The 26624-nt window shown below is 39.1% G+C and overlaps 2 protein-coding genes across 2 annotated transcripts in view; one reads left to right on the top strand and one right to left on the bottom strand.

Annotated features, from left to right (window-relative positions):
• Positions 1-9599: 9599 nt before the first annotated feature.
• On the bottom strand, positions 9600-23699 carry igsf10 (immunoglobulin superfamily, member 10). Its single transcript, XM_039622893.1, has 10 exons — positions 23553-23699; positions 22983-23261; positions 21219-21348; positions 19522-19912; positions 18157-18921; positions 16168-17937; positions 14528-16060; positions 13370-14273; positions 11987-12353; positions 9600-11897 (listed from the first exon to the last, which is right to left on the bottom strand). Exons 2-10 carry the CDS (start codon positions 23183-23185, stop codon positions 10347-10349), a joined length of 7614 nt encoding a protein of 2537 aa, XP_039478827.1. The 5' UTR covers positions 23186-23261; positions 23553-23699; the 3' UTR covers positions 9600-10346.
• Positions 23018-26624, top strand: part of aadac (arylacetamide deacetylase) — a 24253-nt gene continuing 20646 nt past the window's right edge. The window contains exon 1 of the mRNA XM_039622894.1: positions 23018-23155. The gene's annotated coding sequence lies outside the window, so the exon portion shown is untranslated. The remainder of the gene's footprint in view (positions 23156-26624) is intronic.

Below are 26624 nucleotides of genomic sequence, written 5' to 3'. Positions count from 1 at the left end.
GAGAAGTTATCAGGTTTCTGCTAAGTTACAATATTTCTGCTAAGTTCTGCTATGTTATTGTATTTCTGCCAAGTATTATGTTTCCTTTATGTTATTGCAGTTCTGATAAGTAATTACATTTTTGCTAAGTTCTTATGCTTCTGCAAAGTTATTGCAATTTTTGCAACTTTTCATCTTTTTGGCTATTTTCAGCAGACAGCTTCAGCGTTACAGCATCCACACAGCATTTTCCCAGGAAATGCTAATTTTTCTAGTTAGTCTTGTGGTTGTTGTCAAATATCACTTTCTAAACTCTCTATAATATTATATGTAAGGTTATTTTTCCAATCCGCCATATTTCTATCCAGTCATGTTTTCTGCAGCTATGTTCTTGTCACATCTGGGTTTGATCAGGACTGAATCAAGCATGCGTTCTCCTGGAGGGGACCCAGGATCTACATATGCTTCTTTTCAGTTTAACACTAATCTGTCTGTCTCTTTGGTTTCCCCACTTTTTTCAGCTTTGGTTTTCATAGATTTATTTACTGTTTAAAATTTTGAACTCAGGTCTGACGTTTGTAGCTCAGGCAGTAGAGCAGGTCCTTTACTGATCGGAAGGTTGGTGGTTCCATTCCTGGCTTCACCTAGCCTACATGCCATGCTTTGAGTGCTCAGAAGAGCAGAAAAGCGCTATATAAGAACCAGTCAATTTACATAAGTTGGTCCACACTGCAGAGTTTTATTTAAAAGAATCACAGCTTACTTCCAGGGAAGGTCATTTTGTAACCTTGTATGGGAACTGTATGGGCACAATCACATGTTAAAAACGCAGACCGAAAATGTTAGTTATGCAAAAACACACCACAGTTAAGAACAACCAGACTTTGCAGTAATTCCAGTTTTGGTCAACTTAACTTCACTGTCTCTGAATATTGGTCAAAACTATGTCTGAAAAATGTTATTGAACAGTTTCAGATGCATAAACTATAAACAGATTCCAAATTATTTTGCCTCAAATCCTCTTTCAGCAAACCCCTCAGGCTTGAGGAGAAAATCCCCACCGAACACAGCCACATGGTCCCAGGTCCTCAACCCAGTTTTTGTGTTTGCTTTGGTTTATGTTCTAGTCTGTATTTGTGTCTCTTGAGCTCAGTCTTCCTAGTCTCATATCTGTGTCTTTCAGCCTTCATAGTTATGTACCCACGTCTGTCTGTTCTCCCCGGTCCCCGTGTCAAACCCATGTGTCTTAGTCTTGGTCTCAGTGGTTGTACTTCCTGTTTTATTTTGATAATCTCGTGCTTCATGTGTATTATGTTCTTATGTTTTGCTTCCCCTGTCACGTCACTCAGATTAGTGTCAGCTGTGCTCCCGCCTGTGACTGCTTCCCTCGTTATTCTCTTTCTGTATATATTGTCTGTGTTTCCCTTGTCTATGTTCGCTGTCATGTTCTCATGCATTGTAGGTAGTTGTTCTGTCCACCTGTTTTCCTTCCTGTCAGTGAATCAGTTTATTTTATGTTTTGTGACGGTTTAGTTGGTCCTTTGCCTTTTATGTTTTGGTTGCCAGTTTTTCCAGCATTAAAGCTGTGATTTTTAGTTCAGTCCAGTATTTTTGGGTCCAGAACTCTACCTGGCATGCACCTACACCTGCAGATATGACAGATACTGGTGACTTTTGTGTCTTTAGCATGTCGGTTGTGATCAATGGACAGTTTCTTGTAAACCCCGTAGAATTTTATCAGAGGTTTGCTTCGAGTGACTGTTCATTCATTTGCATTGAACAGACACTGTTTCACATCTTCAAATATATCAAGTAATTAATAGATAATTACAAAAGTTAAATATTAGAAAACAAAAGGTAAAATAGAGGAAAAAGCATAACACAAAGGATAACACAAGACTTGAGCTTTTCGCAACACTATCCCCCTCTATTCACTCGCATAGTCTTCCGATCAACCACAAACTTAAACACTGCTACTATATCAGCAGCGTCAAGCTACTCTTTTCACCCTGTGGTAAAAACTTCAGAGCACATAGAGAAAAACTTCTCCGTTTAACACATAACTTTTAGTAGCCCTGCTTTAGGCAAAACCTTAAAGGGACCTATGAGGTTGGGGTAACTCTGAGATGGAGTTGGACAGAATGGGAGAAAGTCTTGTTTTCAGGAAAATATCAAACTTTTAACAACGAGGTCTAAAAGCTGTCTGAAGATGCTCCCCTTGCCTGGTTGATGCACGGGCAAGTTGACGCTGAACTTTGACCTCTGACCTTTGCTAACAGTTTATGTTTGATCACCTTGTCATGATGACAGGTTTAAAGACGTAAGACAAAAACTTCTTACTACATCGCGAGAGAAAAAAAAACAGTCAGGGTGGTATTTGCTTGTGGTCTGTTTGACACAGTCTTTTGCCTTTATGTGTATATGTATGCATTTCCTTTCACTGGCTTTCAAATTAGTCTCTCTCCGCAAAGTTGAAATGTGTGGGCTACAGTTTGTTTTGACAGTGTAAGGTTTTTCTTAGCTACTGCTCCTACTTGTGTGCTGCTCTGTGTAGTTTCCCGCGGGTCTGCAATCCACATGGTTATCCACTTTGACCAACTTGACACAGATCATATAGAGATCATATAGGGGTAGACTGGTATAGCTAAAAATAGTGAGCTACAGCATCTATAGGTTTTATCAAGGATGAAACAATATTTGCTGCCATTACATATTTATGATAAAACTCTTATGAAATGGTCTCAATGTCATACTTAGCTTCAAGTTTTATTTCTTTAGTGGCATTTTGATGGTTCTGCATTGGTGACTGCTAACTTAAGCTTCATTTCTCATGATCCCCATGTGTCCAGTACAGGTGTGCTGACTGTCTGCATTGAAATGGCACGAATACAAGACCATCAGTGGATCCAACTGGCTCCGAGTTTGTACCGGTGAATGATGTAGTTCATTCCATTTCAGGCTCCTGTTTGTTGCTCCTATGATGTTTTCCTAGCAACAGCTTTTGTCTCTGCATTGCTACAAATCACTATTCATGTCTGAGGTCTGGCATTTGCATCACTGAATGATCTAATAAACACTACTTGGTTTGCACAACTGATTTTTCCACAAATCCATCTATTTGTCACAATTTAGTGGAAGTGTTGTTCTCCGTACGACTGATTATAAATGAGGACTGATGCGCCAACAGAAGTGCTTGAACCAAAGTTTGTAAATTTTTCCAGAATTTGAATACATATATAATGATACTGTAACTATATATCTTAGAGTAAATGCAATATGATTGTGTCACGTATAGAATTAATAACAATGTAAAGTTATACCTTTAAAAGTACTTACATGTATATTTCAAACCATCAGTACAGCTGTTTACTTACACTGTGCAGTTCTTAGTTATGAGGCCTAGTTCGTGCCTCCCATGACCACAAATATAATCATTTATAAATTCTTACAATACCTATAATTGCAATGGGTTGTCTTGAATTGTTATAACATTTTTTGTTTGTTTCTTCAATTAATTTTTTAAAATTCCAAGTAACTATTGTCATTACTGATACAGGCAAGCATTTTTATGTAAAAACTACCCAGATTATTCATAATAATCAGCACAATCAGTGGTGGTTTAATGTGTGTTCCTGTGTTGATACTACTTGGCATTGTGATTACACAGCAAGATGCATGGAGAAAATCAAATGACGATTAGCTCAGCTGTGTGTAGCAGCTTCACCTCAAATCAAAACTGAATTTACCCAACATTACCAGCTATCACTTACGCAACCCCCTGATGATTCAGTTTAAGGAACCAATCTGCTTACATTCACTAATGAGGCACGAAGTCCTGCTATAAGCCAATTAATAGGAAAAAGCTGCTATGAATACAAAGTGGTAACACATACCTACATTTTTTTATATGTGTCTTGCTGCTAGCACCTGTCAGCAGTGGCATTTTTTTTTAACTTTTAAAGTCTCATCAGGGTGTTAAAGTTTGTTTGGTAATCCCCAAACCCACTGACCAGGAGAGCAGGGTGAATAGCTGTAGCATGAGATTTGAAAAATATGAACAACTGCTCTCTTTTAGAAGCTAGCCAGTGAGGGATACCAGGCATATTTGACAGAGTGTCTCTGTGTGCTCAGCACAGACCTGTGTGCACAAAGAATGCGGCAGGCAGGCCAAGGGGCAGGCCAGAAAGTGTCACATCTGGTCCCCACAAAGGTGGGGACTAGATGTGCTAAAAGGCCAGTGTGACAGACAAACACGAATTAGATACTAATACGTTTTAAACCTTAAACAACACTTTACAAAGCCCAAACATTCCAGATATTTAAAGCAAACTAAATAGAAAGCAGATTTTCATCATTGTACTTGAAACAAAATCACCCCAACAAGTTTATCATCTATTTTCAACATGGGATATAAAGCAATAAAACGTTTAGAGAATGTCTAGAGCAACCTTTATGATGACTTTAGCAGCGACTGTTGAACTCAGAGCTGTTGAGGGTTTGTTTTCCCTCTGATGTCATTGTGCTCGCTGAGGTTGCTAGGGTACCATTTATATGAGGCAGACAAGCCACAGTAGGTGAGCTGGATGATGTCATGTAAAATTGTTTATAACTAAACCTTGACAGTTTGCATGTTTTATAAAAAGAACCCAATTGATTTAATTTTCTGAGACACTTATATTTGTTTTCAAAGGATTTTCAGATTTAAATCCTTTACATTGTGTACTTTCTCAGTACTATTTGGAACAACGTAGATTTTCATAACTGGGTCTATTGATGCCATCTGTTGGTTGGTTGACAAAAGATAACATGTGGCTTAATCTTATTACAAGAAGAAGCCGTGTCCATGTCCAAGCCATGTCAAAGATGAGATTCTGACATTTTCAGCTTGGAAATTTCATCGGGAAAAAAAAGGAAATCATCTATGACTTCAGGAACAGCCCTGACCCGACCTTTCTCAACATTAATTGTGGCAATGGCCACGAATTCCTGGGTACCATCATCTTTGTTGACCTATCCTGGACTCCAAACACCTCAGCAGTCACAGGAAAGAAACAGCAGAGACTTTATTGCTCCTCCACAGAGAGTGTGCTGACATGCTGTATCACTGCATGGTACAGGGGCTGTACTGAAGCAGAGGGGAGCAGGAATCAGCAGATCATCAACACAGCTCAGAAGATTGTCCGGTTTTCACTCCCCTCCCTTTTGTCTCAGCAGACCCAGAAACATTTTAGTCATCACAACCTGACTCTCACCTGTTTGACCCAACAATCAAATGACCCCCTATGAGCAAGCACTTGACAACAGTGGGAAGGGAAAACTCCCAATGAACAATATCTTCAATTATTAGAATGTGATATTGTCCATTATTAATTAAATCACAGTGAAACTTCAAAATACATGCACCTGCTTTTTGTCACTATTCATAATCTCATCACCATACGTGGTATTTCTTTATATTTACTGTGTAAATTAATGTGTGTTTTTTCTTTGCTTTTCTTTTTTGGTTTTTGGGGGTTTTGCAAAGTGTAGCCACTCTATTATTGTGTTGTACTTTTTATAATGACAGCAAAAGAATTCACATTTAGAACTGTATTGGTCAGTGAAGGTGTAGTGTGTTTCTGGAAAATAAACCTTTTTTGTTCTGTGTTTCCTAACAAAATCAAGGTTGTTTGAATCTGTAGCTAGTTAAAAAAAACTGACACCTTACATAACAGTGAAAATAGATGTTTATAGAAAACCATCAGTCTATGTCACAGTAAACTGGAGCAGGTTTCAGGTTTTGTAATGAGCTTCTGCTGGTGCTGTTCTTTTTTTTAATTTATAGCTGTGTAATGTTTCCTCAGCTGTGTTCCAGCTCCTCCAGATTGCATCTAAATTACACACTGGCTTTATTGGAGAGTGGTAAATTAAGCTTTAGCTCCAGAGGCACCGAAGAAATGCTGTCATGTGATGTGAGATGTGTCTAAGTAAAGGAATGTAATTTGCAAACATATGACTCTTTTACAGCAGTCCTCCAGCTTTGTCTTGGTCTTCTTCTACTGGAAATAATTAGGGTTCAAAAAGAATATGGGAAGCCAGTCAAACAGCAACATTCAGTAGGCTTAAAATTCAAGGAATGATTGAACAGCATAAGAAAATAATATGACTTAATACATAAGGAATTTAAAATATTAAATTAGTTTTGGCTCAAATGAGCTCTGTGTAGCATAATGACAGCACGTTGATTAAAAATATGCTAATACCCTTATGCATTGTAAGAGTTATGTAGCTGACCCACCCACCAGGCAGTGCCACACTGCTGATGCTGTCTAATTGGGTGAAAGAGCTTGTTTGAAAGCATGTCCCCTTGGGGACCTAATAATTTAGAAGTACTTTGATGTTTTTAGTTGGGTGTTTGTGTAACTGAAAGAAAAATGTTTAGGTAAACAGAAGAAGGCTGCACTGGTCCATCTGATTATACTCTGGGGACCAAAGTATCACATCTGCATCCGCAATCAGATGTAAGAACCCAGAGTGAAGAACTTCCACCGCCCTCAGGATAAAGACTGTGGGATATGGTCTCATTAAAATCTGTATACAAATTCTTATATATAAAAACTGTACCACACCAGACACTTCTAAATTTGTTAGGACCCTCTTGCATTCAACATTTCGCTTTCTGAAACCTTCAGCCAGTTTATGGTTGAAGCTGATTTATGTACTTTCCCTGGCGCAAATACTTTGCTTCTAGGTAGTGACTTTAAAAAGAAAAAGAAAACTTTTAGAGCTTTCAAAAGTAGAGATGAATTTTATATGAGCTTTTCTTCTGAATTACAGGTGCTTACCTTCTTTTTCTTTAATTACATATTAAATATTAACTCAAACTGAAAGATGATTAAACACAACACTGAAAAGCAATAACTCAGGGAACCACCATCCCAGAATGACAGATTGTACCTTGAAGAAAGGTGCAAAGATGGATGGTGTGGTGTAGATGTGTGGATTCTACTTTGCTGGTGTGAAATTCTAGTCGTAGCTCAGATACTGACAGAAACGCCATTCGACTGTATGAGCAAGTGTGTGTGTGTATTCCCACAAGGCTAAAAAGGCTGTGTGTGTAACAGAATGAGCCATTTTTTTACATTTTTGTTTTGAAAAGGTTTTCCATCCATAGGCAGCAAAATATCAGCAGGAGCGTGACTACATTTTTTCTGGGGACTTTACTTGTAGCCAACTTTGCAGCTTCAAAGAAGTGAAGCAGACTCTGAGCTAACAGAAGAGTACTGTCTGAAACTGCTGTTGGTCAGCACCCAGCAGTGCTCTCCAGACATCTCAGTTTCCATGTTCATGCTGCTAGCATTCTAGTTTAAGTATGGAATTCATACCACAGACCAAAACTATGTCTCACCCTTCTCTGGTTTCCCTCATCTACCAACTCTGTAAACGTCCCTTTTCCTTCACACTTTTTTTTCACTTGCTCCTTTCCTTGCTTTTAAATGTCAGTTCTTATTGCAGGTATTTCCAATACAGAGAGATGTGTAACGACTTATTAAGCTTCTGGATTGCCACATGTTGCAAGAACAGCTTTAGTGCAACAGAACACTTTTTCAAGTCTCTGCAACTGTATTGGAAGAATGAAACATCATTCTTTTAAAACACATTTTGATGATGGTTGGAAACACCGTCTATTAGATCTCTTATCAAACCAATATCATGTCATGTGAAAGTAATGTGAGATGAGAGAAAACGCCAAACTGTGATTTGATTAAATATTTAGATGAAAATACAGATTAACTACCACACAGATGCTGTGATAGAATACTCATATACACTGGTGGTTCTTGAAAAGTAAATGAATGCTTAAAATCTCAAAAGGAGATTCACTGGATGTACAAAAAAGTAAAATGCTGTTGTTCACCAGTGAGTATATTAGTGAGTATATTAAATGTTAGTTAGCAAGTCCATGAGTCTTTTAAATCTAACTGTGAATATTAATGTCTGTATTATAAATAGACTGTTACTAATTGCCACAACATTTCTAACAAGTCATTTGATTCTGAGTATGTTCTGTTTTTCCACAGTCTTCAAGGTGGCCAAGCAGTGGTCATAAGTCCACCTACCCCACTGAGAGTAAAAACAGGCTCTGCTTATCTTCTCGCAACACAACAGTGTAGCGCTTCATGCTTGAAAAGTCTAGTTTCAAAAGCTATGGCCAGCAATTGGGTCTAAAAGTGACTTTGACCTGGTGAAGGTGAATTTCACTCAGCACAAAAAACCCCAGTCCTCCTTTCAGTAGCTTCTCATAAAACCTTATTTTAAATGGTACGTGTTAGACTTCCACCCTCTTCCTTTAAATATCCAAAGGGAAAAGGAGAAAATGAGAAAATCACATGTTCCAAATCCTCATAAATATCCAAGTCAGTGGAACATAAACTCCATCATTCCCTGAACATGAACTGCAAAACCAGAACTGAACAAATAAACTTTTCACCGTCCACATCTCAAGAGGGCACCCGGTGTGAATGATGAACTGTCTTTTACATTGAGGTACCATACGTAAAGAATAGGTGGTCCTTCATAACTACTGTGATTTGTATCTGTTTGTCACCAAACTCACATATGAAAGCACTTTTCTCTCAAATCACACAGCAAGTACCTCACATTCCAGAGTTTATGGAGGACAATTCCGTTTTCCTCCATATCTGCCCGGGTTATATCACACTTACGCAGACTGGCTTTAAACTTTGGAATTTTATTTTTTCCTTTTTTATTTCCCTGAAATCTAAAAAATTCATTTATTGGCAGGTACTGTACATTCCAATGTTCAAAGTGGTGTTTAACATTATCAACCATGCTGGTATGGTATGGTATGGTATGGTATGGCCAGTAGCTGCATACAGCATTTCAAAACATTTCAGACTGATTCATAATTAACTTTTATGTCTTCATTTTCTTCTTACTTTTACACAAATGGTGAAGCATACTTGCTAGAAGATACAGCATTCTTTATGAGGTCTTATATAGATTAAGATTTTCCTATTGTAAAGCATGCATCATAATGGGCAATTCAAAAGTGGAGTAATTCACTGAGAAATTATTTTCATTTGTTCCTAAGGCATAAGACAAGACTTTAAGTAAAATGCTCTGTATCTGTTTCTTTAGAAAAAGGACAGGGTGTGAATCAGCTGACATTTGCCAAGTAAGTGTGGTTAGAGAGCAAACATAATAAGCTTTGCATAACGTGGATAGCATGTAATGTATATTTTCAGATAGCAGTCTCAAGCAGCAGTACAACCTCATGTTAAGTTCACCTCCTCTGTCTTAACATTACTCATCATCTTCCAGTTTAATTTGCAGGAGCACAGTAAAATCAGAGTGCATCACAGCAAAAATCAATGGCTCCCCTGTGGATCCTGCCCACTGACAAACAGAGTGAAGGACTATTTTCACAGCTGGCCTGCACTTAAAATTCCAGAGCTGAATATGCTTCTGTTTGTGACTTTTGGTGAGCTATAATTTAATACCTTTTGTATTTCTTTTATCCCCAACTGAGAAAATAGTAGCATAAAAAGACATGAGTCATGTTTTACTTCTTAAGTTCATGTTTTTCCCCCATACTTTGATAAAGTAGATACTACAAATAGACATACATGGACTTTATTATTGGCATAATGTATAACATTACTGTAAATTGTCATGTACAACACAACAGATTGGTAATATGTATTATATTCCATTGTGTTCCAAATACACATATAGGAATCTATATAAACCTTTATTAACACACACTAACACACACACACTCACACACACACACACACACACACACACACACACACACACACACACACACACACACACACACACACACAAAACAGTATACCGTGTCCAGTGTAAGACAAGTATCATATATATATATATATATATATTTGAATAAACCCTTTTTCCTACTTAAAAAACTCACTGAATTACTTTTAAAATACATTTTACTACATATTCTGTTTTTTTTAAATATACTGTGAAGTCACAAACCCCCCGCTTCTAATTTCTATTTTCCTGTTTGGGTACTATGTCCAACAGCAGGTCAGAGAAATCACTTTAGGTTTGGCTCTATGATTTGGCTCTTTTGCTCTCGTTAGGACTACCCTAAATGAGTACCAACTTTGATTTTCCAGACCCCAGCTTCCAATGTTACAAGCAAGCAGGAGTTTCTTTTTTTTAATTCCCTGTTTTGTGCTTTGTTAATTACTTACATAATCAGCTTCTGTATTACACATGCCTTGATCTTCACTAATCCACAAGATGATAGGTACTGTAGTTAGCAGACAATATGTGTCTGTTAATATTTACATTAGCATATGCTGTCAACCTTCAGCTATTGTTTTCAGTCACTGCACAAGTACATATGCGACCTTTGAATCTGTACCTAAGTGGTTTTTGGCAAGGCATTTGTATGTTCCAGAGTCAGAGGTTGTGGGCCTCTGGATGATTAGTGTACCCTGAGGGTGGAGCAGTTCACTACCCATAGGACGCCCCTTTTCTGCTGCTGATAGAACTGAATGATCTGGAAGCTCCCAGGTGATCTCTGGCTTGGGGATCCCAGTAGCAGCACAGTTGAGCTGAATAGGTCTCCCAGTCACTGCCCTCACATTGGAGGGTGGCCCCATTGTGATCCGTGGAGGGTAGGCAATGACAATAACAGGGACACTAAGTACAGCCTCACCAGCATCGTTTCGAGCTCTGCATATGTAGTTTCCGCGGTCGTGGAGTGTAGTGTCCTGAATTATAAGAGTACCATTTTCTAGCATCTGGTAGCGTCCGAGGACTTGAGGCCGAGTAAGAGTGTGTCCACCAGGAACGGTCCAGTAGATTCTTGGTCTGGGACTCCCATCAGATAGGCAGTGAAGGAAGAGGGACTCCCCTGATATGCTGCGTATGATACCCCTGGGTCTTGTCAGGATATAAGGCTTCTGTCCAATCTCCAAAATTATTAGCTTCTCTATGTAGCCCATGAGATTCTTGGCACCACAGCGGTATTTCCCAGCATCTTCTTTGTGAGTACTGTGGATGACCAAAGTCCCATCATTGTTTATTTGGTGGCGAGAACCATGATTGGTTCCACCAGTAAACCGTGTTCCATTAGGCAAAGTCCATGTGATCTCTGGCATTGGCTGCCCATCAGCAGAACAATTCAGAACTGTGGTTTTCCCATTCCCAGACACAATACGTTCATTAAAGGGATTATTGAAGATTGGCCTTCGGAGCATACTTGTAACCGTCAACTGCACCACCATTACTGCCTCTCCTCCATCATTTCTAGCCAAGCAAATAAACTCTGCTGTATCAGAAGGGCGGACATTACGTATCTCAAGTGTCCCATTCTGGTGGACTTTAATCCTACTCCCAAAGTAGGGTGCTGTTAGAAAGATGTTATCAGGCATAATCCAAGTGATAGTGGGTCTGGGAGTCCCCTCAGCCGTACAGTCTATAAGTTTCCTGGAATATGTAGACACTATTTCTTTAATGACTGTTCTGTTCTGATGGTAGCCATTGATCACAGGTGGATTCCCACCTATCTCAAGCTTGTAAACCTTTCTGGTTTCTCCACCAGGGTTGCGAGCCATGCAAACATACTCCCCTGCATCAATTACCTTCACATCCCTAATATCCAGAGAACCATTGACATGCATTAAGTAGCGTTCATGTGATGCTGCTATTACATCATTATTGGGAAGTATCCACAATATCTTAGGTTTAGGCTCTCCAAGTGCCTCACAGTCAAAGCGGGTGCTTCCTCCGGGCTTCACTCTGGCATAGGTCTGGCTGGCTGGACGCATCCTAGGGGACGCTGTAACCACAGTGATATGTACATGCATCTCATCTTTGCCAACCTGGTTCTCAGCAAAGCAGGTATAATCCCCTTCCTCTGACATTCCAACCTGGAGAAACATGATATGAAAACACAATATATAAACATGATATATATGTATATATGTTTGTGCAGTTTGTGTTTGATCCAATTTAATACCTGGTTTAGATAAAGAGTTCCATTGTCAAACAGAGTGTAGCGACGTTCTCGTCCTCCTCTACTGCTGGCATCAGACTGCAAAGCACTGTTGACCACTGTACCATCTGGTAGACCCCAGGAGATATCTGGCTTTGGTGCCCCTGAGGCTTTACAGTCTACTTTTAAGTCCTTTCCATAGGGTACCTGCTTCTTGCTGTATACCTTAGCCTCTATCTTGGCTGGCTTCATTGATACACTGACTTTCATGAGTTGTAGAGCATCACCAATCTTGTTTCGGGCCACACAGAGATAATCTCCGGCATCTTTATCACTCACAGTGTTAACAGTAAGAGTACCATTATCGAGGACCTTTATCCTGCTGCCCACCCTGGAGTAACAAATAAAAGTAAATTAGAGATTCTCATCACAGAAGGAACATTTACTGTTTTCATTGTACAGTTACAAACCTGGCATTAAGATAATTTGCAGAATTCCTTGGCTATGCTTATTAAGAGCAAAACTTGTATGGTTTCATATATTTTTTCAAACAGCTAAAAACAAAACGGTAACAGTGGAAAAGTGTCTTATCTGCTTACACCAAACAAATGTGTACTGAATGCCACTGGGAAGATTAAATCAGTAGCTGCTTTGCATTGCCTCAGTCTTTCTGTTCTCTCTGGTGTTAGACATTGCAAAAGACAATGTACCGACACACAAAGTGTTTTTATAAACGGGTATTGGGGTTATAAGAAATAATGTGGTTTAAAACTTGCAGTAATTTTTTCAAAGACGTAAAATTAAGGTAAAACATGCTTGCATTATTATCACACTGAACAAGCTAACGATTAGGAAAAATATAAATGAAATACACTCCAATTCCCTTCGGTATGATGACTTTTGTGTTTTTTTCAATTCTAAAAGAAGCATAGAAAGAGAACCATTGTACTGAAAATATTTTCACTTCAGTCTTCATTTGACTGTGCTGAGTTATGCTCTGAATAAGTATAGTCAATATCTGCATCTCATTTCTTTACATTTAGAGAGAATTACGTGTTTTACGTGTACTTATGAGAGACATTCAATGAATCAGTGCAGGCAACAAAACCTATAAAAAATATAAATGCATGTACTCTATTCACAATCAGTGCTTACTTTGGTAGGCATGACAGTATGCCACTGAATTGTTTTCAACAGTTTAGCTGTTTCATGAGAGGCTAAGGGCAAAAATAAGTCTGTTTTGGTGATTTTTATCCACTTTCTTCCATAAAATGTTCACTAAACCACTACAGTTTTTCTAAACAATATTTATGCAAATCATGCACATTGAATTATTAGAATTTTGTAACTTTAATTTATAAGAGATAATACAATAAATACCTATTCTACCAATCAGTGTATTTTTACCTGTACCAGTAGTCCACCACAGCTTTAGAAGGTAGTTTCCAGATTATCCTAGGTTTAGGGTTTCCAGTTGCTGAACAGTTTAGTCTTAACTGATCCCCATATGACAACTCAGTCAAGCGCTTGGATATTTCCAATATCTGAGGAGCAGATTCTTGTAGTATTACTGTCAGAGTCACGACCCTTCGCTCTGAGCCAGTAGAGCTGGTAGCAATACATTCATATTTTCCACTTTCTGCTGGAGTCACATCCTTAATGTGAAGCGTCCCATTCTCATACATGGATATCCGTGTATCACTTACAGGCCTGTTAGATTGTATCATTGACCCATCATGGAGAACCCAGTGAACACTAGGCTGAGGTGTGCCATGACCAGTGCAGGGTAGCTGTAAACTGTGGCCAAGAATAGCTTGTAGCTGCTGCCGCTTCTCCTCCATGATACCTGGTGGAGCTGCCACCACCTGCAGTCGGACTGTAGCAGTATCAGCTCCAGCAGGATTACTGGCAATGCATTTATAATGACCTCTGTCATAAACAGACACATCTTTAATAACCAGAGTCCCCACAGCAGACACTGATGCTCTTCCTTTCTCAGTGTTTTGACCCATGACTTGGGTACGGTTGGCCAAGATCCAAGATATCACAGGCATGGGCCGGCCCTCTGCTTTACATTTCAGTTCAACTGTGTTTCCTGCATAAGATTTTATCTCGCGCATTTTTGGCTCTAAAATGCGCGAGGGATAGGCTACCACTGAGAGAGTGATAATAAGTTTATCTGATCCATGGTCGTTCTCAGCTAGACAGAAGTATTGGCCTCGGTCTTTAATATTGGCATTTGGGATTGACAGCGTGCCGTTGTTCAACACCTCATACTTGCCCATCCTCTCTTTAATGGTAATGGTTCTTCCTGTGGGACAAAAAAATACAGAGACAATGAAATATTTACCTTACAAACACCAAAACATTCTACACAAATCACTTAAAACAACTGACAAAAAGTGTTACTTTATTATTGCAGTGTTTTCTATAAATGGCTTTTACTTGCACCTGACAACAAATTTTGTTTCTACATGATGCCAAAAATACTGTCACTCCCATATCTTAATATGTATCACATTTTGGCTCTGTTAATGATAAGAATGAATGAAATAATTTTTGTACCTGTGCTGGAGGAGAACCGTTTCCATGTTATAACTGGCTGTGGGTTTCCAACAGCCACGCATGGCAGGAAAGCATCAGAGTTAGACAGCACAGTAAAGCTAGCTGCATTTCCACCCACTATCTTGGGTTTACTTGACATGACCTTTGTAGTGGGTTCAAAACCAGCATTACTGGCACTGGTAGCATCATATCCCGAGACTTGATTATAAATAGTAGAGGTGGCAGAATCCTTGTCTGTAATGTAAGGAACGGGGGTACTGATCATGTAGCCTTGCTGAGCTGTTAGAAGGGTCAGTGTATCAGAGTTATCTACACTGCCTTTAGTACCACTGCTTTTTCGAGTACCGGTAGGTCTAATTCTCTCCATGTTGCTGTGGATTCTTGTCTGAGCTGTTGTGTAAAGCCCTTTAGTTGTATGTGGTATCAGTGTAGTAGTAGGATCATAAGTGTCTGAGGAAAACAAAGGTGTCTTGGTGGTAGGATAGCTGGATGAACCGCTAGATGTCCAGTCAAAGTCCTCATATAGGTCACTCTCCTCAGATCTTTTTTCAGTGGTACTCGATACTGTGGTTCTGGCATCTTTTTGCGTGTAAATGGGATTATATTCTGAAACACTTTGTTGAAAAAGTGTGGTTGCCTCCACTGTGTATTCTATGGTTGTTGCCTCAGTAGTTGTTGCCTCAGTTGTTGAAGTTTGTTGGACTTTAGGAATTCCAGGTTTCCTTAGGGGTCTTCTTCTCCTATAGGGCCTCCTTCTCCGCCCTAGCCTACCTCTTGTCCCACCAGGCCTCTGTCTGATTATAAGCAAATTGTCAGGCAGTCTTCCAGACCCAGATGATTTTACATCAAGATTTTCCTGTTGGGTGGGTTTGACAGTGGGTGGAGAGAGTAGAGTCTGTAATTCTGGTGGTGTTTCGGCAGTGGTATAAAACTGTGAGGAACCAGAATAACTAGTAACAGGTATAAAGTCCAAGCTGGGACCCAGTGTTGTGAACTGGAAATCAGCAGAGGATGCATCTCCATAGTCATCATCTAATGAACTACTCTGTGTGTGTCTGGATGGTGACAAACTATCAAGTTTAACTAGTAAGTTTGCAGAGGTAATGGGCGTAGGACCAGTGGTTGTGGCTAGGGTGCCTCTTGTTTCAGTCATAGTTGAGGGTTTTTTCGCAGTTAATGGCTTCTTAAGCCTACTGAGCATCCTTTCCCTTCCTTTGTTTCCAAACAACTTGTTCCATGGAATTTTTCCCCGAATGATCTTAGAAGTAGATGTAGTAGTGGTCGTGGTCGGGACTTTAGTTGTAGGATCCAGTTCAGGGGCAACTGCAAACGTTATGTACTCATTGGAAGTCTCTGATCTAGACTCTGCATTGTTGAATGTGGCATCTGAAGTCATGTAATGACTTGTGGTAGAAGCAAGAGTTTTTTGCGCATAAGCAGGTCTCTCTGTTTTGTGTAAACATGGACTAGAAGATGGTGTTGGTGTGACCACTGCCAAATCAGTGGTTGCTGCTTTATTATCACAGTTACAGGCTGAGAAGAAAAAACGAACCATGTAAAAATATGTATTGTTTCATGACTAATTATTTATGCAACACAGAAGTACAAAACAACAGGGTTTTAAGAACATGGTTTCTTACCTGTGGTCAACTGAATTTGATATGGCATAGAGGCATTCCCTTCTTTACTCATGGTGGACTGTTTAAGTTTATTAATAAAGGACTGCATGTCATGGATCCTGTTTGGTTTAATGATCCTTCTGCGGCCTTGGAAGGTCCTCCTGCCAACCTTTCCTCTGTTATTCTGGCGTGGGATTATATGGATGTGCTGCCGGGAGATGATAGTAGATCCTGCAGGCAGGCGCGGGGATTTAATTGTCTGGGTTGTATGGAAAATGATCTTGTCTTGCTGTCTGTCTGTAGATGTGATTGCTGTAAATGTGGTCTGGCTTCCAGGGTCTGTGTGAAGGACTAGTTCCACTGGGCCTGGTTCATCTCTCATTGGAGTAACATTAGGGTCTGTAGTTGAAGAAAAAGCACCCTCTGTCGAGGTCTCTAGTTCTGCAGGTGCTTCTCCTGATAACTGTAGTTGGGTTTCTTGTGAAGTGTCTGTCACAGTAGGTTGGAGAGTGACTGGTTGTGGGTTCAAAGGTGGCATGCTGGTTCTTTCAAGGGTGTAAAAGTTGTTTGTCTCAACTAACCTTGAATCTCTAGTGAATGTAGACTGCATATATGGCTCTGTCATTGCCATGTCTCTATTTTCCATTATTTTAGTTGAATTAATGTGATTGCTGAATCTATTTTCCATAGCATTTTCCTTTGTTACTAAAATATGTCCCTCACCTATTTGTGCAGCTGTTACTGTTTCAGTCTGTCTGTCTTGAGCAAATATTCTTTGTGGATAACCTGTTGTTGGTTGGACTATTGTTGGGAGAACAATGAGACGGTCTTCATTTTGAGCTTCACCAGAGCCGATTTCATCGTTACCAGAATAACCAATGTGCATGTCTTCATATCTTGCTTTCTCATTTTCTCTACCACTCTTTATTTTTGAGCCATCCTGAGCCTTTTTCATAAATTCTGCAAACTTCTGCGGGTCTACTTTCCTGGAAGCTTTATCAAAGACCCTACTGCTCCAGATGTGGCTGTTGCGGACTGACCCCCTCCTTCTCTGTCCCAGTCTACCACCAAAACCTACTCGGCCACGTGATCTGTGTCTGGGGTAAGCCCGATCTGAAGTGATGGTCCTGGACTCCTGGATAGTTCTGTCAGCATGCTGGGAGTCACTAAGTTTGACTGTGTTTTGTGTCAAGCTAGAATCCATCGCAACCTCCGTCACCATCCCTGATCCCTCACTGTTGAAAGCTGTTGCTGTCACGGGCCTTTTGTCTGTTACTGTCACCTGAGACACAAGTAGGTCAACTCCAAGATGATTAGCAACTAAACACCTATAAAATCCTCGATCCCTTGCTGTGATACCCTGAATCAGCAATGTTCCATTCTTAAAAATGTTTCTGTTCCCATGAGGCTTGTCAAGCACTGAATGGTCAGGCAGAATCCAAGACACTGAGGCCTCAGGACTCCCCGAGGAGCTACAGTCAAAAACAAGCTTTTCACCCAGTGGCCTAGAGAGTTGAACACCATTGACCTCAGCCTCTTCCACATCAATGGACAGAACTGTCACTCGAAAGATGAGGATATCTGCATCCAGGTAGTTTGTGGCAATGCACCAGTAGAGGCCTGTATCAGAGGTATCTGCACCTCGAAGAGTGAGCTTCCCTTCAGCAGTAATTATTATTCTCCTGTCCTCACTGGAATAAGGAGCTCTGACCTTGCTTCCATCTGGTAAAATCCACTCCAAGAGAGGCTTTGGATCACCCTGGATATGGCAGCTCAACTGTACCACACCACCTACGTCAGGAGGAAAACATTTGATAATATAATAACCATTTTCATGCTAAAAAGAAAAGACTTTTTAGTCTTTGAAATTCTGAATTCATTTATTAAAATGCTTTCTATTTTATCAGTGCAATGATCAGTATATTTTCATACATACGTTAATAGTTCAGTTACTGGTGTGTGCAGACCTAAGTAAAAGTCACACCTAGTATATTAATTTCTGACTCCCACCTGTAAGTACAGTGTGCTCAGTCTTGGTTTGATTATCTCGTTTGATCATGGCCCAGGAATAGCGGTCCCTCTTAGATGGTGTGCTTTCCAAACGTAGGTTTACCACAGACTGGTACTTAATGTGCAGAGTAGAGAAGGTGGTAGTAGTGCGGTCAAGTTGGAAGCTCACTTCTCCCTGCATTAACCATGCAGGAGAGGCTTTAATCTCAGCCTTAATGTTTGTGTTTATTTCTTTATCTAAATCCTTTGTTTTCATCTGAGTATATCGGTACACCATTTCTGGGCTTCTGGCCAACATTAAACCTCTCTCTAGCCTCATAGGAGAGTCACTGTAGGTGGCTAGAATCTGCCACAGTTGCTGGATGTGTTCATGGTTAATATTACACACCAAATACGTAGTGATGCAAGTGGTAAGCATGGTGACATTGTTTTCTTCTCCTTCCTCCAGGGTTTGAGTCAGGTTCTCAAAAGAAGTGGGCCGCTGTACAGTGCAGGTTAGACTGGCATCATTGTGAAACCGGTCGGTCAGGTTCATTTGTATTGAGCCTAATGGGGCAATAAAGTCTTTGGGGGAAACAGGAAAGAAGTTCCCTTCATCCAGGCTGATGTTTTTCTGCTTTAGATGGGGTTGGATCAAAGGTTTGGTGCAAGTAAAAGCATTGTCGGGTAGAAGCGATAGAGGCCTTTTGTGGTAAAGGGAAGGATTTTCACAAACAGGACATAGGCCTCCGGGATATCTCCTGTCTCGTCGGCATTTCAGCACACCTGGAAAGAATTATTAAGCAGTGCAATGTTTAGTTGGATTCGTGGAAGAAAAAAAAAATCACACTCACAAGTTATGTTCCAGCCAAACCAAAACTGGCTAATAAAACTTGTGAACCGCAAAAGGTCATAATCACAATACAGAATTGCGACATTTCGGTTAACCCTGGCGCTTGCCAAGTCATAAATAAAATGTATAACTTCAGTTCTTCTGTGTCTTCGTTGTTTTCTGTGGCCCTCATGATGAAAAGATTATATGATATCTGCTTCCTGTAATGTCTCTGCAAAGATTTATATGCTTCTCTTGGATATGCCTGTCTTGGTTGGGATACAATCCCATGCACTATTAGGTTTTAAGAGAAAAACATACTATGCTAAAACCTGAGTACAACCACAAATACTGCCAGCAGTTTTACCAGATGGGTCTTATTAAAGCTGGTAGCAAATGTCGGTTTACAGAGGTTTAGAGAAAGTTTCTCTGGCATTAATGAAAAAGAAACTGTTTAGATTCAGTAAGTGGCTTTCTTAGCTGTTAACCACGGTTCAATTTTATATGCCTCTAAGTACTTTGAGAATTGTCCAAAGCACAGACGCACTCCTTACCTGTATTTCTTTGTGCCCAAAGTGAGAACCACTTCATACGACAATCACACTTCCAGGGGTTGCCATGGAGGAAGACATTTTCTAACTGACTGCAGCCTGAAAAAGTGTCTGCTGGCAGAGTGGTCAGAAGGTTGTCTGACAGGTGGATGGTTCTTACTGATGATACCTTGAAAACCTGGCTGTGTCTCAGTGTGATAAATGTGTCCGGGTGGAGCTGCTGGAGGTAGTTACCCTCCAGATTAACCAATTCTAAGTTGGTAAGCCCAAAGAAAGCCTCCGGGTTTATAAATTCAATGTGGTTGTGGTCTATGTGGAGTCTCAGCAGACTATCCAAGCCTTTGAAAGTTTCTTTGTTGATAATCTTTAATTTATTGTATGACATCTTCAGGACCTTGGAAAACACAATTAGGAAGATGGAGATGGTGGTCAAAACAATGATAACCGAAAGCTATTATGTCAATACACAACATTGTTTTTATAGACATAACATGAATTATTGTCAGACTGTTTATTTAGTCTGAAAAAGTACAAGGAATCAAGGACCATCCTTCACATAACACACACACATAAAATTATTGTGAATAATTCAACAATCATGCATTCTTTGTGAAACATGAAGCATTTACTTTTTGTGAAAATGCACCACAAAAGAGTTGATGCAACTCTGTTTTTACAAGTTTGCACTTGTGACACTGAAATTCTTTATTGAATTATACTGCCTGTTATTGATTAAACACAGTTACTTGTGCCTGAGTTCTTTTTTAATTTCATTACTTTATAATTAGATTTGCAAAAGCAAAGGTGATACTTCTGAATCAATTTTGCCACGGTGAAGAAAACCCTGTGCTGTAATTGGACAACTCTTATCGTTTTCCTCTCTCATTTGTGTCGTCTTTTTATGCTTTTTGAAATTTCTGTCATTTTGAATTAATTATGGATGGAAATGTGACACAAGAATAGTGACGCAAATCAGCTGTGAACTTTTCATCCCTCCAAGGATATTGGATATTATCCAAACAAAAGAAAACAAAACAGAAAACAAACAAAAACATATTTATGTAGGCATGCTCTACTTACTGATATGTGTATGTCATCACAGAAATACTGAATTAAAACTATATGATGTCAGCAGTAAGGCTATTTTTGTAAACTAAACCCAAACTAAAAACTAAAGTTAGATGAGAAAAACAATACAGTAAAATACTGAAATAAAATAAAAATGAAAACTATACTTTTTGGAAAAAAAACCCCTCAATTTTGTGAACTTGGAAAACTAACTGCAAATAAAAATAATCTAGAGAGAGGAAATATCCTTGGTTTTGCAATCTGTTTGTTTCGTAAAACCTTTATTGTAACTTGCAACCACAACTGATGAGCCATGTCTATTGAAACTCTGGATGTCTACAACTGCTTTCAAAAAATTCTTTATTTTTATTGCAGTACCGCTGTTGATTTTCTCCAATCTTGTGTTTGACATATGCCCTTCATTCAAAAATGAAAACGAACATGTAAACTAATTTATTGAAAAATAACTAAAACAACACATTTTCAAATTTAAAATATAAACTGAAATAAGAAAACCTACTCTAGAAAATAATAACAAGTCAAAATGAAATAAAAATGAGGGTTGTCACACAAAGATATATTTTGGATGTTGCAGTGAGGTTGGCGAGTAATTTGTTTACAAAGGATTTTACCTGTAATGACTTAAGGTCTTTGAAGGCTCTGTCTTCAGTAGTGTGTATCATGTTGCTGTGCAGCAACAACAGTTCCAAGTTTTCAAGCCCTGAAAGATCATTTTCTCTCAGGATAGTTATGCTGTTGTACCTAACGGCATAGAAATGAAAAAGTTTTGGTTACTGATCATCATTTTGAATGAGCCTTCAAATATACTTCGCAAAAATATTACTGAAATACAACTGAGGTCCTGCACATATAACCTAAAAGGTGGGCAATGCTGGTGAAAGATCTCAGTGAAAAAAAGCATTCATTCTCATCCAGAACCTGTCTACTCAGACAAATAAGTGAAAACACCTCACTAGGTGAACTATAGGTATATATTACCCTCAATATTGACATACTGGAAATTAGTGTTGTGCTGACTATATTACCTGTTCCTCATTCAGGCACTTTAATTTAATAATAAATTTAATAATTTTAATTATATAATTGCCTTAGGCATTAATAAATTATTTAGATTTTGGACCATAACTTGCCAAACAGAGGCTGTGTGCGTCACTAAAGCATCTCAGAGAAAACTCTTGAAGCAGGAGCCAGTACATATGAAATTTCAAGTACTTTTCAAATGTTTATAGATGGTTTTTGCACGTGCGTGTGTTTGGGGGTTGTTGGATAAGGGACCTTGGCTCTTTCTCGTGTTACACTACTTCTAACACATGATGGATGGTAGTACTAGCTATGCTAGGTCAGGGCCACATTTTACCATCTTCAGACATACATGCATGTGAAGACAAGTTTAAAACAATGCCAGTAAATGTTGTTGATTACTAATATTGTGATACATATTAATGAAAACAACTCATAGTGTGTATCCAGTAATGTTTGAGTTCACTATGTATGAGTCAGCAGGCACCATGACATGCCCTTGGAGCTGACACTTGTAGAGGAAATTATTACTACATAATTAACTGTTAATTCTGCCTGTATTAATCCTGCCAAGACATCTCAGGATGTCTGCAGTAAATACTCTGTTCTGGCCTGGTCACATTCTGAAATGAGGTCTAATTAGGTACAATAATTGAATGCACTTGTGGAGCACCAGTGATGTGTGTCATTTGATTGACAAATAGCTTTCCAAGCAGGCTGAAGTAGCACCAGGCCACCACAGACAGGATAGAGGTAAGGCAGCTCTGTTTATGCATCATGTATTTCAGAATCATTAACATAATAACAGCCCGAGGCATTCAATAGATGATTTTGTGATGAGTGATGATGAATTTGATGACGAATTCATTCAGTGGCTGTGGTAACAGCTACTAGCTGGATGACAATGGCACCACTAGAGTGGTGATTCACTTCTTTGCTCTTTTTTTGAGAAACTAAGCATCTCAAAGCACATAAAACTAAACACTGCTAAAGTTCTCCGGTTAAGAATTTTGATGGCTAATGCTATCTAGCTAATGCTTGCTAGCTATTGCTTGTTAGCTAATGGCAAGATCCACTTTGTTTCCTAACCTGAGCTAATATTTCCTTGTTGACTAACCAGCATCACAAATTGAAGCTATAGTTGTGTCTTCTTGAGTCAATGACATTTTAAAAAACATTTTTATCTCAATTCTGAAAGGTTATTTCTTTTCCAGACAGTAATTATATGTGGTCTAGTTATTAGACTAAACCTGTTTGACTTGTAGAAATACTTTGTGTAATGCTATTCTGTTTAAGTCTGCGGTTTAAATCACTCAGTAATTCTTCACCAAGAGTATGTGTACTTCAACTCTTACCCGAGGTAAATTTTTTCAACAGCTGGCAGGATGTGGTCAGGTACTGAAGTCAGGTATCTGAAGGTGCAGTGCACTTCAGTGGTAACATGGCAGGCGCATGGTTTGGGACAGTCAGCACTTGAAGGCAGCGCAGCAGCCAGGAACAACAAAGTCTTTAGCAACCACCTCTGCAGGTATGAAGAGCTGCACACACACTCAGTCATTGTGCACGGAGTTGGGGGCTTCAGTTGCACAGGAAATTAGAGCAAAACTTTGTCAGAAACCATTAATGAAAACCACCTGAAGAGAGAAGGATGAAGATAAATAGATAGAAAAAAATTGATTTAATTTCCAAGCCATTTCCTTCATTCATTCCATTCTATTCTTGTATGTTTTATTTCTGTCTTTGCTATTCGTTGCTTCCAAAGAAGAAAACTTAGGGAAGGATAAGCATTCAAGTCAAAATGTATCCATGCACTTGCAAAATAAAATAAAAACAATGAGAAATATATTTCTGCAGAAGTAAAATATCTGCAGACAGAGGAATTTAAACCATGACAAAAAAGATAGCCTGTATACAGTTTCTCTCACCGCACTAAAACATCTGTAGAAACCGGAATTGCTGCAGAAGCACGAAATAGAAATTCCCAGTCAAACTGTTTAAAGTCCACATTCAGTTTCAGTAGTTCTCCAGTTTGAGTTCTTAGATGAGCACACTCTGTAAGCACAGAGGGACTAGAGTCATTTCTCTGCGAGCGCCTGCAGCAGAGCACACGCTCCAGTCTCCTCCTTCTCCTCCTCCTTTATAAACTGCAGTATTGCAGTTCTAGACAAACTACAAATAAAAATGCAGGGAGTTGCTTTGTTTGAAACATCTGATAGACAGTTAAAGGCCAACAAAATTCTTCCTCATCTTGAGTTACTGGGGACGATATTGGAAATATCATCTGCTGCCAAGACAATAATTTTTGTCTCATATGACCAAGCTCAGAAGGAGGTCATATGTCTTTTTGAAGAATCTGACACTTTCCTGATATGATTTATTGTATATTTTTTTCATATTTTCATTGAATCCTGCTTTTCTGTGATTAAATTTGGACCTAAAGTATCCCAAGCTTGTCCACACATACTCCACAAACTCTTTTCTGTGAAAGTCTTTCTGTCAGATTAAAACACATTTGAGCCACAATGTGTTACACATTATAGCAGCAGCCGGTTCACTTTCTTCTCTCCTATCAAATGGGTCATTTGAATAAATTGGTTTTGTGTGTGTTTTTTGGGGGGTTTCTTATGATAAATTCCACAAGTAAATCACTATTCTGGCATGCAAAGGGGGGAGCTGAGTCCCCCCCCCCAAAAAAAAACAAAACATACCATTCATTTAACTAGTGTGTTTTATCACAAAAGTCACTGAAGTTATACACAATGCACACAAACTGTCATACATTTACTGTTATAATCTGTTCTCTTGTTAACATAAAGTGGATGCTTTTTTGCTACGTTTTTAATCCCTCTGTAGCCACTGCTCAGAAACCACCAGGTATCAGATACCATCTTTTTTTATAGGGCAAACAAAATGAATTAATGACCTGATAATAATAAAATAATAAATATATTATCATACCAATAAAATGATGAATGACTTAAGATCTTCTCACTAAGATGTATCTTTTAACTAAAAGTGTAACTCATGACTAAGTAATAAGCAATAAGAGAAGCTTTCATGGTTGTGACACTCAGCATCTGGCTCAGTTTATCAGAAACTACTCACAGAAAGTGGACTGGTATTCCTTTTCAGATACTTGTGAACTAACTAATGAGTCACTGCACTGTGTAACCTTTTAGATTCATTTAGAACCACAGAGGACGAAGAGATGATTGTGTGTTTTTGGATTAGTTATTTTGTGTAGATATAGGGCTTCCCATTCATTGGTCACAGGCAAGGTTGGCATAGTCTATCGGTGTTGTTTTTACTTGTACATCTGGATAACACACCCTCACACATGGACACAAACACCTCTTCTCTTCTCTTCTCTTCTCTTCTCTTCTCTTCTCTTCTCTTCTCTTCTCTGTGATGTCTAACTTAAATGAAGTAAATAAAGCGCCGAGCAACTGTCACTATGCGATAGATGTAAGTGTGCATTTGATTTACTAACTGGTTAGATTGTACTGATAACTGTGTTCTCCCACTCTGTTGACCCCTACACTTTTGATTCACTTCCCAACTGCTGTAACGATTGGAGTTAGCGAGCCTCTCTTCTCATCTTTCACAAGTAATCTTATACAAACACGACTTAATTAAATTATGTCGAGTTTCATGTCCAACCCAGTTAAAGTGGGTTTAATCTGCTAACAGAACAGCTTTCTTTTTCCCTCTTTTGGGCAGACACATATTTGAGCTAATTATGTCTTGATCCAAGTCATCATTAGAACTGAGAAGTTAAGCCTCTTCTGAGACATGGAAAAGGGTAGTGATAAGAGGCTTAGGGGGCTGAATAGGGGAGACGATGGGAAGAGCATAGTTTACAACAGCCTGTGCTTGCATGTGGACAGCCATGTGGCCAGTACAACAGGAGTTGTTTGTTTGTGATTCTGCTGATCAGAAAGTTGAGTTTGCTTCATCCTTCTTCTGGCTGAGGAAACTGTTTCTCTTGGGCTTTAATTCATTCCAGATGAGGAGCACTGCAAGGGCAGCTGTATTGTTCTCCAAGCTAAGTGTTTAAAATGAGAGGCTAAGTTAGATTTAAAGGTGTTTTTTTGAGACTTTTTTTTAATGTTCAGCTAATGGAAAGTTTCTGTTTATACACACAGAAGCACCATGGTTAATGACAGTTATGATATTGCTGTCTTTTCCCTATAATCAGTGTAGGCTAAAGGGAATGTGGGGAAATGTTGCGGTAGCTGGTGGCTGAGAAATCTCTGGAAACACATAGCATTGGTTTTAGTTCTTCTCATTCAATGCTTGGTTTTAACTGGGGGCCCTCCTCTGCAGGAGGTGAATGACAGGAATAGTGTGGTTTGAAAACAATATCGCCTGACACTCTCTACATCCCTGACATGTTTTTCCTCATAACAACTCAGCATATTTTCTATTTTTCTGTATCAAGAAATGTTTACTCTAGATACATCTGTGTATGTAGTTTACAAATGAAACTCTTTCTAATTATCTGGTCTATCTGTCTGTCTGTGATATGCAAATTAACTGATGTTTATGTGCCTACACGTCTATCTGCAGGTGTGCTTTATAGAGCAGTAAACACACCGAGAGGTCTTTTTGAAAAGCTTTAGCATCAAACAGGCTTTGTATATTAGGGAGGCCGAAAAGATTGATCGTAGCATAAACCTAGAGTTTAGGAAAAAGAGGGATTACAAAATCCAGACCATGCAGACATAAGAACAGATAGCCAGATTTTTTTTTTTTTTTTGAGGAGCAATGTAGGAGAACATTTTCTTTTTTTTTCTCATCTGTTCATCTGACCCTTCCAGACCAGTGTGGGTTGGGAGCCATCCATCCCCATGTCATTTAAATTTATTTGGATACCGTTTACAAATTGCTGCATAAATGTACAAGGAAAATGATCTGAAATGGGTGACATTTAGCTTTTGTGGAGTCCTTAAATGACTTTCTTTGTCAGATGTAAGATATCTACTATTTTAAGTCAT

Source organism: Oreochromis aureus, linkage group 14 (genome assembly GCF_013358895.1).
Source record: "Oreochromis aureus strain Israel breed Guangdong linkage group 14, ZZ_aureus, whole genome shotgun sequence".
In the NCBI taxonomy this organism is placed as follows: Eukaryota; Metazoa; Chordata; class Actinopteri; order Cichliformes; family Cichlidae; genus Oreochromis; species Oreochromis aureus.
Note: the sequence above shows the minus strand (reverse complement) of the source record. Positions and strands in the feature narration are given on the sequence as shown.

Excerpts from the sequence above, each read along its gene's own strand:
- igsf10 (XM_039622893.1), bottom strand. The coding sequence starts at position 23,185 with ATGACTGAGTGTGTGTGCAGCTCTTCATACCTGCAGAGGTGGTTGCTA. Across the intron at positions 18,922-19,521 it reads TTGGGCACAAAGAAATACAG|GTGTGCTGAAATGCCGACGA; the intron begins GTAAGGAGTGCG and ends AATTCTTTCCAG. Across the intron at positions 14,274-14,527 it reads ACGGTTCTCCTCCAGCACAG|GAAGAACCATTACCATTAAA; the intron begins GTACAAAAATTA and ends TTTGTCCCACAG.